This window comes from Nicotiana tomentosiformis, chromosome 2 (assembly GCF_000390325.3).
Source record: "Nicotiana tomentosiformis chromosome 2, ASM39032v3, whole genome shotgun sequence".
NCBI classification, from domain to species: Eukaryota; Viridiplantae; Streptophyta; class Magnoliopsida; order Solanales; family Solanaceae; genus Nicotiana; species Nicotiana tomentosiformis.
In genome coordinates this window covers 550,405-569,377 of record NC_090813.1, presented here as the reverse complement: position 1 = coordinate 569,377, position 18,973 = coordinate 550,405, and the positions used below count along the sequence as shown (strand labels likewise).

The window sequence follows — 18,973 nt, the reverse complement described above, 5'->3', positions numbered from 1 at the left end:
AGAAAGAATAACTCATGCCAATGCGTAAGGAACCAGAAGAAAAAGAATAGCTACATGTCATCGTTTCTTCTTTGTTAAAACGAGAAGGATTTATACTACTCTTATTTTCTTATTTTTGTTGTTATACATTTCTAGCACATTTAAATTCCCCTCCACAAAGATAAAAAGAACAAGGGCAAAATTGTCTCATTTCGAGAATTAGCCTTTTTTCCGTTCTGAAAAGGATATTTTTGAGCTATTTGGCTAGTTGAGAGTGTACATTTTAAGCTAATTGACTAATGAGGAGGGTATTTTTATGTCAAAAAGGCAAAAACAAAACAAGAGCAAAATTATTCTATTTCAAATATTTCTGTAGTATTTTTGTGCATATTGATTTTAAAAAAATATACATCCTAGTTAAAGAAGGAACGGGAAAGCATATGCAGTTATTCTCTTCAAATCAAATGCACAAAATTCTAGGCCTGGAAACTTCCAATGATTTGTTGATGATTTCCCTCTTCCTATTTACAGTCGTCTCGTCTCCTTCCTTGTATAGTTTGTCAATCTCCTCCCTCCACCTAAACCCCAAGAAAGAGAGAACGAGAACTAGTGAGATGAGCTCACCTGGTCGATCTCGAGGAGGAGAAAAGGAACAAAGAGCAAGGACTTTTGACACTGAAGCGAAGAAGATGTGCTGGGCCAAGGCCGAGACTGTACCCGGTCGACATCCCGAACGCTGGCGCAAAGATTCCGCCGGAAATGTCGTCTGTAAACGCTTTGCCAATTGTCAAGGCTGCCTTTGCTTTGAATATGACCACATTATTCCCTTCTCCAAAGGTTCCTCCTATTTATTACGACTAGTGTTTGCTAGCACAACTGTTCTACATATTTCCCTTTTTGCCTTTATTTCCTTATTTTTAGCTGATTATCTGATTAGCCAATAGAGGCCGGATTTGAACTCTATGGGTTTGATTCCGGGATTCTACTACTGTACAACTCATTTGATTTACTGATTTCGAAATCAATCATTTGTACTTGTTTAGTTATTTTTTTTAACACATACACAAGGTACGAGCCAAAGTTTTGCATTAACCCATAAATTACACTCTATGTCTGCCCCTTATACCTGACCTTGACTAGTTTGTTCCTGAATATTCCGTCCTCAATTTGGGATTGAGGATTAGTTGATTGTTTATTATTGTCAAAGTGAATCATTACTGCGCAAGCAAAATGAGTTGGACTCGGAGTTGATACATAGGATTCATGTGGTCAACCCTAGCTAGTTTGGAATTGGGGCTTTATTGATACTGCTCAAGTGGAACAAACTAAGCGCGAATCGAGCGGAATGGATATAGAAGATTCATATAAACGAACTAGTTTGGAATTGAGAGCAGGGGCGAAGGTAGATGCCCGAATACGGGTTCGGACGAACCTAGTAACTTTTACTCAAACAGTATATTTCTATTGAGAAATTCATTAAATATGTACAACTATTAAATTTAGAACCTAGTTGAAGTCGTACTAAAATTAAGAACCCATAAAGTTGAAATCATGGCTCCGCCTCTAAATTTGAGGGGTAGTTGATTCTATTTTCACCTAAATGTAATGAAATGGACCTTAATAATGGGCAACTTCAACAATTGGGATTGAGGGGTATTTGATTGTTTGATTGATCTGATTCACTCCTAAACTGATTTTGGTTTTTTGTTGTTTAGTGATTTTAATCATTTGGACCGAATATTAACTGATGAAAAATCCTGCTGCTTTTTTTTTTTTTTTTTTTTTGCATCTGGTGGTTGGGCGGGAGGTGTGAGTTGGGGCCATTGAATTTTGATTTGGTGGTCAGCACATGGTTGTTGCACCATTTTATGATGCGTTTCCTTATGCAGGGGGTGAATCGATAGCGGAGAACTGCCAGATCCTTCAAACAAGGGTAAACAGGCTTAAAGCCAACAAGGATGAGATTGATATTAGTCAGTTAAAAAGCTACTCTTGCGATATCAAGTTCACTGGTACTCTCCTGATCTTTCCCTATTTGTTCTGCTTCTATCACTTGTCACATTATCAATCTTTATGGCTTCTGAACTTAGCCCCTACAGTGGAGAGCTGTGAGCTAAATAATAGTTCTGTTCTCCTGTAGCCTCTTAAGATAAAAAGTGCATCATTTCCGTGGTAATTTCAAAGTTTAAGTCATTGCCTGATCTCTATCTGGATTACAGGATTACTACTGATTGATATGCTATGATGATCTTATTGACGTCTGGAATTGAAGTTTAGTTATAGTAGTTGTAATATTTTATTTTCATGGCGGTTCTCAGGTATTCATGTGTTTTCAGGTTTAACAAGATAATTTGACACAGTTCATAAATGGATATATAGAGGTACAATCAGTTAATATAGGATTTGGTTTGAACCACTGCTGCTGTTGCGGTATTTGGTTTGAAACTAAGTTGCATTTTCATGGTTGTCATTGTGATGGTTCTTGTGGGGATGTCTTGCTCAGATTAATGCTTTTCCACTCTCTTGGCCCATGTAAGGTCTCATTCTGATAAAACATTTCATCAGAGGGGCAGTATGCATGCGGTCACATTAAGATTAATCTTTTCTGTATATCTTTTTCTGTCTCCTACAGCCAGCAGTAGATGGAGAAGGTTTTTGGTTTAAAGTTGGTTTCTGAATCCAAATAAAAGTTTGGTTAGAATTCAAGTCCTAGTTCTCGTCGCATAACCTTAGTGAGAAAGCATGATGTGAAATCAAGAGAAGCTTTGCAGCAGAACACAAGTAATAGAACTGTTTTTCTTTTGTGCAAATGTGGATGTAGACATTTCTTCCCAAACTACGTAGATCTTATCTTTTTGAGATTATTCTTGATAATCTAGGTCCTAACAGAGATAAGATTTTGCCCTTGTAGAAGATCAAGCAAAGAGCCTATGATTCGTCCACCTAGAAGGGTTCCTTTGTCATGTTAGCTAGGCATAGCCTAAATACATATAGAAGTTCTTTATCTTGGTAGATGCTGCCTCACTTCCTCAGAGTTTGATCCCTGCTATATCAGCCGTGCTACCATCTCTATATAATCTTCTCACAAAGGATAGAACCAATAACGTTTGCATGGCTCTTCCAACTGGTTAGACCCCTTTCTGAAGTTGTGCCAGTCTTTCCCCTTCATTTATTTTCCGGACTCTATATTCTGCTGTTTCTCAATAAGTTATTACAGAACTTACCTTGTGACACAACAGCTTAGGCAACTTCAGATTATGGATCTGGTAAGTGGTGAGTTTCTTTTTTCTCTTTTTTGTGGATAAGGTATAATGGAACTGTTTAGGACTGAGGTGCAGTTGTTGTTAGATAAGGTATAATGGAACTAGTAAGTATAGAGGGCCACTAATACCTTCTTCTACACAATTAGTGCAAATAGAGATATTCTTGTCTGAGAGGTAACCTGTGGAGACTAGTCAATAGTATATGGTATAAGATTTTCTATGAAATCTAGCTGAACGTCACCAACCTTAAGGTCCATTAAAATGTGTAATTGCTTAAGCCATCCTTTCCTACTTCGCACATAATTGGGCATATAAATTTGTATACTTCCTGCATGATCAAATTTTTTGCAGCAGTAACATTTTACTAATATTTACCATGTAACTTGGGTCACGCAGATAAGGAGCTCGATGTAATTGAAATGGCTGTTTATGGGGATGTTATCCGCCCTGGAAACCAATGTCGTTGTAGAACTGTTGCAGAACTGCTAGGCCAATACAAGTCAAAGGATCGAGCTGCTCCCTGCAAGTTACCATAGGCTGATGAATCCTTATAGCAAAGGGTAGGCATACATTTCTCCAACTACGCCTCAGTCCCATACAAATTGGGTAGGCATACATTTCTCCAACAACTACGCCTCAGTCCCAAATAAATTGGGTGGGCATACATTTCTCCAACTTCAATATTAATTTTCCAGAAGTCATTAATTTGTTGCATTTCAAAAGCTTAAAGTAGAGTTTAAATTTTTATGTAGTTCAGCAGTCTATTGAGTGGATTGTTGGTAGCCTTGGTGGATAACTGTTGTCACATTGTGAACCTAAGTGTCGCGAGTGAGTCTCAATGACATAAGGCAAATAATTCTAAAGCCATTTGCAACAGCAGATCGTGTTTCGTGACCTTCCGATTCCTTAAGATGGATTCGTATAACAGGATTCATATAGCTAATCCTGACCAGTTCATAGAGAGTCTGTTAAACCTGAAAGCACAGACCAGCAAACTTGTTTGTTTTTTGTGTCTCTTCTTCAAGTATTACTACGTGATGTGGGTTCAGTTTAACCATTTGGCTTCAATCATGAAATACAAGGAAAAAAATAAGCCCAAACACTCTACAACCTAATGCGTTCCTCTAATGGAGAGAATTAGTTGTAGCTACTTTTTATTGCATGTTGAATACCGAATACCTAATCCAAGAAACATGCTATTATTATTTTGAGGGTAGCTGTCTACATTATTACTACTAATTATTTCTGGGGACCTATAGCTCCTTTTATGGAGGTTTTCCAAATCAACCTGCAAAATTAAATAAAATTCACGTATCTTGGTACCTTGATGTACGATATATACATCATATACTGGGAGAAGTGATACATACTATTCGTCTACAAAATAATTTAATAAATACTACTTACCAACATTCTGTATTAACACCCAACCACATAAATTAACATGGTTATATGATAAAGTGAGGTGAGAATATATAGTGATTAACCGTGAATAAATAATAAAAAGTATATCTATGAGTACATACAGGAACTGCTGCTGAATAATTAGACTGATTGATAATGCTTGTCCAATGAGACTCTAGAGTCTAAAGTGATCAATCATTCATAATTATGTTTCAAAAGTTGCTTTAACCACAGTGCTACTAATTAGATAAGTCAAAACTTCCAGTTGCCCACCCTCAAAGAACAACAGTGTTTATTACCTTTTAGACGCATAACAACAACAGTTTTCATTACCTTTTACACGCGTAATAACTTGTGTTATTACGTTCCGTGAGTGCATAGTATCATCGCATCTACAACGCCTATTTTGACATTAGGTGAAATTCCGGGGTGTGATAGATGAATGAGATTCTTCCATCGTTAACTAAAAGTCTCGAGTTCGAGCCGTGGGAATAAAAAAATATTTAGCGGGAGCATGCTCCCTTTTAATGGGCCCAACACGAATTTGGATTATTTGGACCAGTAAATACAAGATCCTAGATAATTATGTGAATCTGCCCTGGCTCATTGTTGTTGTGTTGTTTGCCCGCTTATGGAAGTCTTAAACTTGGTATCACCTAATTAACTTTTCAGAGAAATGAACCTGCCCTTGCTGTGATTCATGCAATGGGTTTTTCATTTATAAATGCCAAATATGATAAAGTAGGTAGCTAATCAGTGATCCTACGTAGTATATAAATGGTCCCAACTGTGAACAATAAAAGTTAATCACTTTCTTCATAATCTCAAGACCCAACCTCTAACCCCACACCCCCGTTTGCGGGGCGGCCCAACTTCATCGGAGGCCTAAAACAAAATCTTAATAAGAGGCCTTAATATATATATTATTTAATGAACATCATTTAAAAAAAAATTAGACAAGTGAGGATGTGGAATAAAAAAAAATGAGAACTTGATTTTATAAAATACAGAAAATTAAATGAATTTAATATTGATTGCATCACAACTGAAATGGGAGAACCCAGAAAACATAAGTGACTCCTCTTTTTTAGTAAGTCCCTTTCTATATTTGGTAACAATTCAACTTTAGATTTTTTTTTTACCATTAATGAGACGATTTCTAACCCAAAAACTTCTATGATTTATTTAAGATTACAAGTTTCAAAAGTCTTCCTTTATTTCATAAAATCCATGTCCAGGCAAACACTTTCATATAAATTGGGACGGAGAGAGTATAATTTATGTAAGAAAAATAAATAATAAGTTAGATTATTAGATATAGTTACGTGACTAACTAATGAATAGAGAAATATAATTAAGTAAGAAAGTAAAATAAGATTGACAGAAAACTATTTTAGTTATATTAATTAGAGGAAGAAATCGAGTTATTAAAAATTAATATGACAATAAAGAAATAAATTTATCAATAATAAAAGATAATTATATAAATAATATACTACTATATATAGAGAACTACTAGTAATTTTGGGGCCCTTAAATATTTGGGGTCTAAAGCAAGTGTTTCACTTGCTTTAGGCTTGGGCCGTCCATGCCCGTTTGTGTGTGGCTAGTTAGATTCTTAAATCGGCAAATGGCCAAATATACCCCACTACTTTCGAAAATGGTCTAAGAATACCCCTCGTTATACTATTGGGTTATCTATACCCTTGCAGTCATACTTTGGGTTCAAATATGCCCCTCATTTAAACGGAGGGACACGTGGCATCGTCCTGTTGGTCAATTCTAAATCTCTCCTAATTATTTAAAAAGACTCATTACTCATACCCGAAAAATATATTATTTTTTTTTGTAAAAACTGAAAAAAACTATTTTATTTTTTACAAAAAATAGAAAAAAAACGATTTTTTTTTTCAGTTTTACAAAAAAAAATGCTTTAAAAAAACTGAAAAATATTTTCTAAAATAATATTTTTGTAAAAACTGAAAACAAAACTGAAAAATAATTTTCTAAAGTAATTAAAAACTGAAATATTTTAAACTAAAAACTGGAAAAAAAAATATTTGTTTTCTCAGTTTTTACAAAAAATATTGCTTTAGAAAATTGCTTTTTAGTTTTTTTTTTCAGTTTTTAAAAAAATATTGTTTTAGAAAATATTTTTCAATTTTTTAAAGCAATATTTTTTGTAAAAATTGGAAAAAAATATTTTCGTTTTTTTCAGTTTTCAGTTAAAAAAAAGAATCTGTTTTTTTCAGTTTTTACAAAAAAAAATTGCTTTAAAAAATTGATTTTCAGCTCTTTTCTTTTCAGTTTTTACAAAAATATTATTTTAGAAAATATTTTTCAGTTTTTTCTAAAGCAGTTTTTTTTGTAAAAACTGGAAAAAAAAAAAATTCATTTTTTTCAGTTTTTAGTAAAAATAATTTCAGTTTTTTTCATTTTTACAAAAAAAAATTGCTTTAAAAATTATTTTTCTGGTATGGGTAATGAGTCTTTTTAATTAATTAGGAGATATTTAGAATTGACCAACAAGATGATGACACGTGTCCCTCCATTTAAATGAGGGATATATTTGAACCCAAAGTATGAATGCATGGGTATAGATAACCAATAATATAACGAGGGGTATTTTTAGACCATTTTCGAAAGTAAAGGGGTATATTTGACCCTTTACCGTTCTTAAATTGCTTTGGTTTGGAGAAGCTTGGCCAAATAGACTATTATTCTATAATGACGTGTAAGGACAGGTGGAAAGCAAATTATATTATGTAGGCCAGTAGCAATGTGAAGAGTGATTCAAGGGTGGTTCCATTATATTGCATAGAAATATAAAATACTAAAGTAGACACAACAAAAACCATCTTTGACAAGAAAAACAACACAGACCAGGATGAAATTTGCAAGTCAATGGTCAATTTTGGAATTTTTTGGTCATCTATTAAGTTGATTAATAAAGTAGTATAGACTAGGCAAAAAAAACTGATTTGGTCAATGAGTAATTGCCAATTAGTCCACTGCCAAAGTACAACCAGACCAAAGTTTTCATGAGGTTCTGGTACTCCAGTACTGAGTTATTTTTCTTCCATAGACAGTAATCATTCTATTCAAAATGGAGTAGAAGCATGCTCTCCAAATGAGTATTGAAAATAGTCTATATCATGACCACAAAGATTCATGATAGGGCAGATCTATGGGTCCACAGGGCTAAAACTACTCCAAAATTTTGGAAAGATGGGTACGCTATTACGAAGAGATAGATTTAGAATATAAATTTTACGAGTTCAACTTTTAGTTCTTGCTATTGCACCCATTATACTTTTAAGTTCTAAATTATTATTTTTTAAATACTATAGTTTCTTACATCTATATTTGTACTCCGTGTCGAAAATATTGGAATCAGATAAACCCATTAACTATATGCTAGATCTTCCATTGCTACTTGATTTTATATAAACATTGTATTTGATCATATAAGATTTTACAATAATAAAAGAAGAATAAGAATTTCAATGTGTGAAAATTTTAAAAGGATAAACCAAACAAAGAAGAAAGAAAAAGAAAAAGTACTTAACTAATACGCAAAAAGTAACATCAACACATGTCCATCTCCCGTGGGCGCCTAGTTCTAGGAAAAAAAAGGAAAAAACAACAAGATTGATACTATAAGATTTGAACTCACAATCTCACTTATTAGAGATGCACCCAATAATCATCACATCATATGATACTTTGAGCTTGGGTACACACATATATTTAAGTATTTTTTTTTTTAAATATACATAATCTAGGGAGAAGAGCATCAATTAACGTGCCCTATGGAACCCTTCGTAGATACGCCCCTACTTAAGTTACAAGATTAAGTGAGTGCCAATAAATATTTATTCACACTCAATATTTGTATCAAATTAAATAATTTAATCTTAGCAGTTAAAATATAAACTAAAATAAATATTATTTAACTATAGTTAAGCGATAAAAATATATATAATTTATTAATTTAATTTAATATTTGGATAGATTTTATAGAGTGGTTGGTAGTGAAAGTGCAAATGGTGAACACAAAACACCAGCTAGTAGGATGCAAAGAAAAGCTAATCTCATTGTTTGTTCCCCCTCATTACATCAATATCCACTTTTTGCTTTCTTCTTTTTCTTTCTTTATTCAGCAATTCATCTCCTTTTCTGACTTCGTGTTTGTCCCTTGCATGTCCAGCCCCACGCCTAGAGCACTTAAATAAACAAGAATGGGGCGTGGGGACCACTCCAGTCCCTTCATTGAACCAAAATGTAATTTAATTTTAAACAAATCTACTTATGAATTTTAGATGTGATGAGAAATAATTGGAGTTTTAATCAAATATTTTATAGTTTTTATTGGGTGTGTGAATAAAGTCTCACATTGGTAACTGAAAAGATTGGGAGCCGACATATAAAATATAGGGATCTCTTAATGGTGTGAGCATTTTGAAGAAAAGCGTGTGCGCTTAACCCAAAACGGACAATACCACATATTCTCTAGTGCTACTATTTAAGAATCAGCCAATGTATTCTGAATTTCAGTTATTGAGTTCAAATTTTCGGGACAAAAATGTCCTGAAGTTAAGATTTTTAATTTAAAATTTTAGGATAAAATAAGTACCGACTAATCTCTAAATAACATCCTTGAAAATGACTATTTGTGCATTTACCAACTTAGTTGAAAATTAGGTTAGTAAATTTGTTAAACCAAACCACAAAAAATTACTCCTAAGCAAATCTACTTACTCCATCACATGTCACTTCATTTGGCTGGCCCCCACCTTCTCGGACTGTATACTGACCAATCTCCAGCTTAATTCTAAAAAATTTAGCGGGGAAAATAACAAAAATATTGCCAAAATTACCAACAAGACCAGGAGAGTTTCAAATTTCCGCAGTGAATGCTGAGACAAGTCAAAGAGTAGTTGCTCTCAAAAGACTGCAATGCTTACTTTTCTTTGTCATTTGCTTTTTTCTTTTCTTGCCCTCCTTGATTATCTATTAATTCCACATAACCAAAAAAGAAGTTTGGTGATTCCTACTGTTACTATTGAAAAGGCTACAAGTTCTCTTTCTCCCCGTTGATTTCGCTCATCACTCATTCCTATACTGTGATTGTTAACCACATTAAGCTCTTATTTTCCTTGTCCACCTTCCGCAATTGCCGCAGAAAAGAGTTTCGAGGAGGGAGAAAGCTAGAGGGGAGGGGGGTAGTGACTGTGAACTGAGTTCTTGATTCTTGAATATATAAAAGTAATATTTCAATGGTCTTGAGAATCTCCATTGCTGCTTCAGAATTGAACTTGACCCACGTCAAGATTCAGTTAAATGCCGTCTGGGTTGGTCTTGTTTTGTAGTCAAGTGCCACTGTAATGACAGAGACAGATTGAAGATTTGGAGTTAATGAGTTCAAAATGGATGCAATCTAATACTAAACATGTATATACGTACATTGTTTTTTGGATACATATACATAGCTAGCTCGAGTGGAAGCTGTTGTTTCGTCTGCAAATGGCTATATTGACCTCTTTTTGATAGTGTAGAATCATTTATAATTATATTGTCCTTCATGGGTTGTGTGGCCTCGAAACAGACCGTGTCGGTAACCCCTGCATGTGATCAATATTCAGGGACTCTCAGAGAAAATGACGACAGTAGGAGCCATGTCGGCAGTGATACATTAGTATCTGAATTTGATATGACGAATAAGGTGAAGAAGAGAGGGGAATTATCAGGACTAAGTGGAGGCGCGAGCGAGTTAAATGAGTCGGGCAAGGAATATTCTAATGGTGATCAATCAGTGAGTTTGATGAAGTATGTGGAAGGAGAGCAAGTTGCTGCAGGTTGGCCTGTATGGCTTAGTACTGTTGCAGCTGAAGCCATTCATGGCTGGTTGCCTCTCAAACCTGAGTCTTTTCAGAAATTGGATAAGGTTAGTTTCAAAAGAAATGTTCTCTTCTAAGTTCTACCTAGATTTGGTGAGTAGAGTTATCCGGTTCTTGTGGGAGGTAGTGCATGCATACCTAGTTGAGTAGTCGAGGTGTGACCAAACTGTCCATCAATAATATTTCTACATAAGTTTCTTCTTTTTTTCTTTCTTTTTTTGGTGGGGGTTTTGGGGGGAGGAGAGCACATGGAAACTAGGAACAGAAGGGGATGAATGAGATGAAGATAGTAGAGTTTTCTGTTGACGGAATTGATAAAGTTTTAACCTTTTTGTATGACCGCTCCAATTCAAGTAAAACTTGAGGAATATACTCTCTTTACCTTGCAAGTCACTAAAAAGTTAGTCTAGTGCTAGAGTAGCAGAGACTTCGTGTTCTTAAACTTTTGTGGGCATGTTAATAATATTTCTACATATGACATTAAGCTTTCTTGCTGATGAATTTTGTTTTCTTTATGTGGTTTAACTGCTGTAACAGATAGGTCAGGGTACATATAGCAGCGTATTCAGAGCACGCGATCTGGAAAGTGGAAGGACAGTTGCACTGAAGAAAGTGCGATTTGATAACTTTGAGCCAGAAAGTGTTAGATTTATGGCACGAGAAATTTTGATTCTTCGCAGGCTTGACCATCCCAATATAATGAAGTTAGAGGGGATAATTGCCTCCAGATTATCTTCTAGCATATATCTTGTGTTTGAGTACATGGAACATGATATTTCAGGACTCCTGTCCTGTCCTGAAGTCAAGTTCAATGAATCACAGGTTCGTTAGCTTCTCATAGTTAAAGGTATTGGGTGTTTTTGCCCACTCTTCAACCTGATGAGTGCATAATATTTATGTTTGTGCTAAAGATGTGCTGCTTCTTTTGCAGGTTAAATGCTTAATGAAACAGTTGTTATCTGGACTTGACCATTGTCATTCTCGAGGTATAATGCATCGGGATATCAAAGGTGCAAATCTTCTAGTAAATAATGAGGGAATTCTGAAGGTTGCAGACTTTGGATTGGCGAACTTCTCTGACCTTGGAACAAAGCAACCACTAACCAGTCGAGTTGTCACTTTATGGTATCGTCCTCCAGAACTTCTGTTGGGAGCCACGGATTATGCAGCTTCTGTGGATCTCTGGAGTGTCGGATGTGTATTTGCGGAAATTCTTACTGGTAAACCAATTCTTCAGGGGAGAACTGAGGTACCTCCTTTAACACTTGAGGTGAATCCAAATGTTTTCGGAAGATAAAGTGCTTGTCTGCTAACCTGCATCATCAGAATTTTACCTTTTACACCTTTTACTCAATTTCTTGCCTTCGTCCTTGATAACGCGATTTATGTATGTGATTTAGGTTGAACAGCTGCATAAAGTATTTAAACTTTGTGGATCTCCACCAGATGATTACTGGAAGAGATCTAAACTTCCTCACGCGACTATATTTAAACCACAGCATCCTTATGAGAGCTGTCTTTGGAACACCTTTAAAGATTTGCCAAAAAGTGCAGTCTCACTCATAGAAACTCTTCTTTCTGTGGAGCCACACAAACGTGGAGCCGCTTCTTCTGCCCTTGCATCTGAGGTAGCGATCCACAAACTATTGAATTACTTGTATATTGTTAGTTCCATGTCATCGGATTCACACCTTAATGATACATTCTCCTATCTCTTCAATGCGCTTTGTTTATTCCTGTTGTGAGCGTCCACTGTGAGTTAAGTCTCAAATCTCAATTCAAGTGAGTTTTGATAACTTGTTGTCATGTTATATTCATCTAAGAACCCAACAATTTGCCACTTCTCTACGATACTTAAATTTCAAGAGTGCTAATTCTTTTTCAAATGATACCTGTAGTATTTCAAGACGAAGCCTCATGCTTGTGATCCTTCAAGCCTGCCAAAGTACCCACCAAGCAAAGAGATAGATGCTAAGCACCTTGAAGATGCAAAAAGGTAAGAATTTAGGTCATATTATGTTACAAAGAGCTTTTGTCTAAATAGTTTACAGCATTTAATTTACATTTAAGGAAAAACATGTGATTAGACAAGAGTGCTTTACCCTGCCCCTTCCTGAATCCCAACTGACCTGAGACAAAGGGAGAAGCAGCAAGTATCCTTTTGAAGTATCATTCTTATGGATTATATAAAAGGTTTGATTATCTCAAATCAAGTCAGTAATTCGGCATAAGCATAACTATTGAATACAATCCACTTATGCTATTGACTCATCCAGCTTGAGGTTCGTCCAAGATAACTTTCAAGTCATCTATGTCTGAACTAGATTCGACTCGAGGATGAGTAGTGAAAAAAAATCAGCCCGATGTATACTCCAAAACCTTTCAAGAGCTGGAACTCACGAATATCAGCCCGATGTATACTCCCTCTCTCTTGGGAGAGAGAAAGAGAACTTAAAAGTGATGCCCCACAGAACGAATTGCTTGCGTACCAAGATTTAAGAGAAAGATTAGGAACTTGGAGTTGCAACTTACATAAAGAATTGCTCACTTACTTACCAAGCCACCTTGACTACCACTCGTCCATTTAGATTGTTCTAGCTTTCTATGACTCAACCAAAAACAGGCAACTTTCCCATTTTCCATGTTGAAACCTTGACATTGAAGAGGGAGGGGAATAAAACTGTATGACTAAAGTTGCACCACTTGATCTGGTAGAATGATCCTTCTGCAGGTTATAATAGATTAAGTCTACTATCTTGCTCTTTGGTGTTGACAAAAGCTCATGCAGTTGATACAGTTTTTAGGAGCTTTGCACAGATCTGACCACAGTTATGATTTCAGGAAGAAGCCAAGTGGAAGAGCCCGTGCACCTGACCCAACAAGAAAGTTAACTAGAAAGCAGAATGGCCTCCGTAAACTAGCACCAGAAGAGGTCCAATTTTTTCCTCTCAACCTTTCACTTCTTAAATGATTCCCAAAGCTGCATGTTACTTTTTAGCAATATTCTTTTTCCTTTCCATATTTATGAGTGCATTTTGCCTTTGGAGACGAAACTAAATTTTCGTTTCTGCAGAATTTGCCCATCCAAAATAAAGGTGCTCATATAAGTGACTGCAATAATGTAACTACTCAAGAAGAAAGAGATACAATAACAAGTCTTGCGCGACCTAAGCCATCAGTTGATATGATGGTAAAGACTTTCCATGTCAAGAATGCATCTCAAGGTGATGTCCCCTTTCCAGGTCCACTTCAAATTTCAGGATCAAGTGGTTTTGCATGGGCAAAAAGAAGGTTCGACGATTCATCAGTAAGATCACGAAGGAGAACTAGTTCGAGAAGCCTTATTTTTGAACCTTCAGTTGCATTGCATGTGAAAAATAACATGGACCCAAAAGTACAAGGCAACTGTGAACTTATCAATGCAAATCAGACCAATTCTGTGGGACATGATACCGACGAATCCACCAAGCATGCAATTCGTCAACGTTGGAGCCAATTAGAGCGCCCAGATTCCTTTGATGCTTCTGATGGCTACCATTCACAAGAACTGTCACTGACACAATATCTAAAAGAGGAAACTGCTATCAAGAGAATCAATTTGGTTAGTCAAAAGCTTTTGTCAAGAGTCTTATTTAATAAGCACATTTTCCCTCATCAGTTTATATGTATCGCTCATAACAAAATATACCAATTCTTTTGCACTGGATCTTTCAGATATAACAATTAACATCTATCAAGAAAATCAATTTGTTTAGTTCAAAAATTTTCTCAAGTACTTATTTAATAAGCACATTTTCTCTACTCCTTTCTATGTTTTGCTAAAACTGAAGGACACAGTTGCTTTAGTACTGGAGCTTTCATGAAAACTTGAGGATTATAATTCAAGTAAAATTTTCAGAATGCTAGCTTTTACGACGTCACATCTCTCATTCTATTCTTCTGATTCTTATTGGATTAGTGCTTTAGGATACGTTAACCCCGTGTATTTATCAGAGCTGGAATAATCACTTAGTATAGGCCAGTTGCAATTAATCAGATCATTGGATGCATAAAATTGGACTCCATATCTTAGCTCGGGCTTCTATTAATATTTCTGAATTGGACTTCAAACAGGTACAGGATCAAGTGGATAAAGTCGAATTTTCCGGACCATTGCTGTCTCAAACACAAACAGTTGAAGAGCTCCTTGAGAAACATGAGCGTCAGATCCGCCAGGCTGTTCGACAATCATGGTTCCAAAGAGGATTAAAAGTTCACCAAATGTTTGCAACATAGGAAATCAAAGATCAATTATCTACCCTGTAAATTAGTAAGGTGCGCTAAAACTACAACCCTGAACATTCAACCTTGTATCACTGCCAGATTTTTAGACCTCTTTATTTGTACAATAGAGTTTACCTTTTACTTACTTCGTTTATGTCTGAAAGTTGATAAAGATCTGACAGCAAAACGGACTACTTATATCTTATTTCCATTTAACTGCTACCTGGTTGTTAACACTTATATAGATGTCCATATATTACCATCCGGATATATTCTTGCAAGTTTATGGAATTCGTTATTTACCAAATAGGCAGAAGTCTAGACTCCCTGTATATTACCAGAAATCAGTTTATCTTTGATCAGGCTTTATTGGCCAAATAGCTGATGGAAAAATGACACTGTAAAAATAATAGGAAAAATGTATAAAATTTGTATATTTTTTTGTATATATATACATTATGTATGTTATATACAAGTTTTATACACTTTTTCAGCTATCAGATGTAAATAGTTTATGACGCGAGCTAAAAGTGATAATACCCCAATAGCTGATTGAGTACCGTTTGTTTTCAGTTAGGAAAAATAGAAGGTGATTGCTGCTGCAGCGCTCCCATTTCACAGGCTATGGAAAGCAATCAGCCATAGGAATTTTGATAACCAAATCGATACAGAAATGACTGCAACACTTTGAAAGCTTGTAAGGCTAAAGCTATCAAAGTCTTTTTCCTTCCACTTGAATTGAAGAATGAAGGGAGGAAATCAATTGCTGTCTTCTCCTGCTAACTGATAGGGAAATCCTTACTCAAGCTCAAGCGAAAAGGCATGAACTCCATCTTCATCTCAATTCCCTGCAAAGGTGAGTGTCTAATGACAGCTGAGAACCAGTTCTCTTTAGGAGCTCTGTTGCAAGCTCATTTTTTGTGTTTTCAACGGCCAATACACACACACAAACACATTGTTCCTCAGTACTGCCTCTTAATATCTTCTCCAGTCTTTCATTCTGAGTGTTTTTCTTCAGCAATGTATAGTTCCATTCAATGGTTGAGACACCCTTTAGTAAGGGGAATCATCTGACACCGCTTCTCAAGAAAAGAAAATTTCCTTATATATGTATAACAACATACCGAGTGTATTCCCATAAGTGAGGTGTGGGGAAGCAGTGGCGAAGCCACATTGTCACAAGTGTAGTTAACGGACCACCCTTCGTCGAAAAATTGCACTGTGTATATAGGTAAAATATTACGTTTTAGATGTATATAACACATATTGAACACCCTTTGTCGGGAATTTTTTTTCACTTCTTTCAAATTTGAATACCCTTGGGAAAATTCCTAGCTTCGTCACTGTGGGAAGGATAGTATGTACAGAGACTTTACCTCTATCTTGTGAAGGTGGAGAGGCTTCCAGAAGACCCTCAGCTCAATAAAAACAAAATCACATCAGTTGTGACAATGAACTACGGAAAGAGAAATAATAAAAATAACCAGAAAAAATAAAATCGAAGCAAAGGAAACATCAAGTAATAATGGCGATCTAAAAATAGGGAACACGAGGATAACACTTGTACTACAATTATGAAAGGAAGTACATGTTTGGAAAAGAAATACGCTCGACTACTTACTAACCTACTATCTTAATCCTCGACCTCTACATCCTCCTATCAAGGGACATATCCTCGGTAAGCTGAAAATTTTCTCATATATGTGAGTGTACAAAATAGTTTTCTAAAAATTATTTAGAACATATACAACTGACCATCAACACTTGAACATAATACAAAGTAAATATCAATTTGTGATAGGAAGTAAAGCCTTAAAATTGTCATACTCTTAACTCAGTTACTAGCCGAATAGGCCATATGGCTACACAAAATTATGTGTACGTCATTGTTCATAGTATAGTGAATGGATCACTATACACAAAGTTGAATCATTAGAATACTGCGGTTAAAGATAATCATAATAGTCTTCTTATAGTCAGTGCAGTTATATGCTATATTCATATAATAAGATATAGGTCTTTTAACTTGTGTAGGCAAAATTTTACTAGGTCCAGTCTATACAAAATTTTAGTTAAGTCTTAAATTGAAGAGAAATTAGCCCAGGCATGATTGTGGTTGAACAAAATTGGATAAGTTCGTCAAGTAAACTTAGTAAAAGAGAAACTACTAGCTATGTTTATTTATAAATAACTTATTACAAAAATTGACCAATTCATAAAATATTACTAATATTAGCCAAATATTATCAATATTAGTCAATTAGTTTTTTTTTTGGGTGGGTGTTATTAAAATAGATTGGATAGAGCTTGAATCTCAGTTTTGGGATAATTTGGTGGAGTTTTGAGGTGGTTTGAATTGAAAATTCGAAGTAGAAGATGAACATGAAAAATAATGATGTGTATCACACTATGTATTATTTGTGTATCACATATGTATCATATTTATATGGCAAAATACATAAATTACCCTCTGAACTATGGACCTAATCACTATTACACACTTTTTACGTACGAAAATAACCTTACACACTCAACATTTCCAGAATGTGCCTAAGACACACCCCTTTGTCTACGTGTAAGGTGCGTGTTTTACAAACAAAATAAAGCGTCTCAACAGTAAAAAGCTGTATATCTAAGGCTTTATTTGAAAGGTTCATATTTAACAAAACTTATCCAACAGTTAAATAGATTTTTTTTTTTGTCCCTTTCTAATATCATCCTTTTTTTTCTAAAGTAATGTGGTTCAAATTGAAGATAATAGATGTTTACTATCCATTTTCTCCACTTTCAATGAAGAAATCTGTTCAAATTGTAACAGGTGAAAAAATCGATTTAAGAAGAAATTATAAACAATGTAGAAGAATCTGTAATGAAATCTTCAAGTGAGATTGGAAAAACAATGTAAAAGAATCTTCTTCTTTTTTTTCCCTTTTCAATGGGGTAGCCATGAAGAAATCCACTTATTATATCTCAAAAAGTTTCAGAAAAAATACATTAGAAGGTAAGAGTAATTGATTAGGGCTTCTACTTTTTTTTTTTGAATTGTAAGATGGAGGTTTGGGTTCTTTTGGTGCTCGACGGCAATGGAGATAACGAGAAGGTTGTGGAAGGTGAGTAATGATGGTGGAACGGTGAAAACTGGGTTATGTTTTTAGTCTATTCATGATTTTTTCTTGGATATGTGTATGTTAATGGAGAAAGAGGATTGTTGATGAAGGAGTAGTGATGGTGGGACTGTGATGGCAGGATGAAGGAGATGGGTCCCTTTTTATTTTTGCTTCTTTTTTTTCCTTTTTCTTGGGTGGGTTTGTTTTTCTTTTTATTTTTTATTTTTTTAAGTCAATGTCACGTGTTGCTGTATGACTGATGCGTGATATTACACATATTTTAAAAAACTGATCAAGAAAAAAGTCGTGTGTCTTAGGGACACTTTAGAAAGGTTGAGTGTGCAAGGTAATTTTCGTCCGTAAAAAGTGTGTAATAGGAATTTGGTCCATAGTTGAGGGGGTAACCTATGTATTTTGCCTATTTATATCAAATGTGTATCACATGCACATCCATGTATACCTGTGTGTGAGATACATACGTGATATATGTATCGCAAAATAATATTTTGAACTCGATTTTAACTACGAATTTTGATACCAAATCAGTCAAAATCACCTCCAATCTTCCTAAAATTTTGTATATTGACTCATCTATATATTTTTCAATGAATTTCAACCATACCCATTGAAACTGAATTTTTAATCTATTAGGGCTCTCTTTCCTGACGGAAAGGAAAAAGATTCCTAAAAAGAATAAATCTCTTTCATATACCGTATTCTTTTTTTAGATGAGAAGTGTTGTACTTCTATAAATTGACGTTTTCTTCTCACAACAAGAACAACCTCCACAATGTAGTCTTTACGAAAATCATGTTTGGGGAGATTGTTCTCTCAAAACTTTTATTCCCTTTTTATATTAATTAGTGATAGATCATATATAAATCGATTGACCAAAACATAATAAATTATTATGCCTAGTTTAGTATATTTATATTTTATAATTTGATTTATCGTCCATCAAGCTTTGCACTGTTAGCTTCCGCATACGCCATATTAATTCGATCTCAACAAGTGGTATCAGAGCCAATGGTTCGAAGTGAGATCGAAGACAGATTCA

The 18,973-nt window shown here is 35.0% G+C and overlaps 2 protein-coding genes across 2 annotated transcripts; both read left to right on the top strand.

The window, feature by feature from the left end:
- Window positions 1–350: 350 nt before the first annotated feature.
- On the top strand, window positions 351–3,956 carry LOC104092970 (uncharacterized). The gene is made up of 3 exons (XM_070194889.1): window positions 351–816; window positions 1,869–1,991; window positions 3,639–3,956. The coding sequence occupies exons 1-3, from the start codon at window positions 420–422 to the stop codon at window positions 3,776–3,778; spliced, it is 660 nt and encodes a 219-aa protein (XP_070050990.1). The 5' UTR covers window positions 351–419; the 3' UTR covers window positions 3,779–3,956.
- A 5,584-nt stretch (window positions 3,957–9,540) lies between these two features.
- LOC104092971 (protein IMPAIRED IN BABA-INDUCED STERILITY 1-like) lies at window positions 9,541–15,916 on the top strand. The gene is made up of 9 exons (XM_009598668.3): window positions 9,541–10,593; window positions 11,084–11,368; window positions 11,478–11,795; window positions 11,947–12,174; window positions 12,445–12,542; window positions 13,388–13,478; window positions 13,620–14,147; window positions 14,660–14,860; window positions 15,383–15,916. The coding sequence occupies exons 1-8, from the start codon at window positions 10,231–10,233 to the stop codon at window positions 14,819–14,821; spliced, it is 2,073 nt and encodes a 690-aa protein (XP_009596963.1). The 5' UTR covers window positions 9,541–10,230; the 3' UTR covers window positions 14,822–14,860; window positions 15,383–15,916.
- Window positions 15,917–18,973: the final 3,057 nt, after the last annotated feature.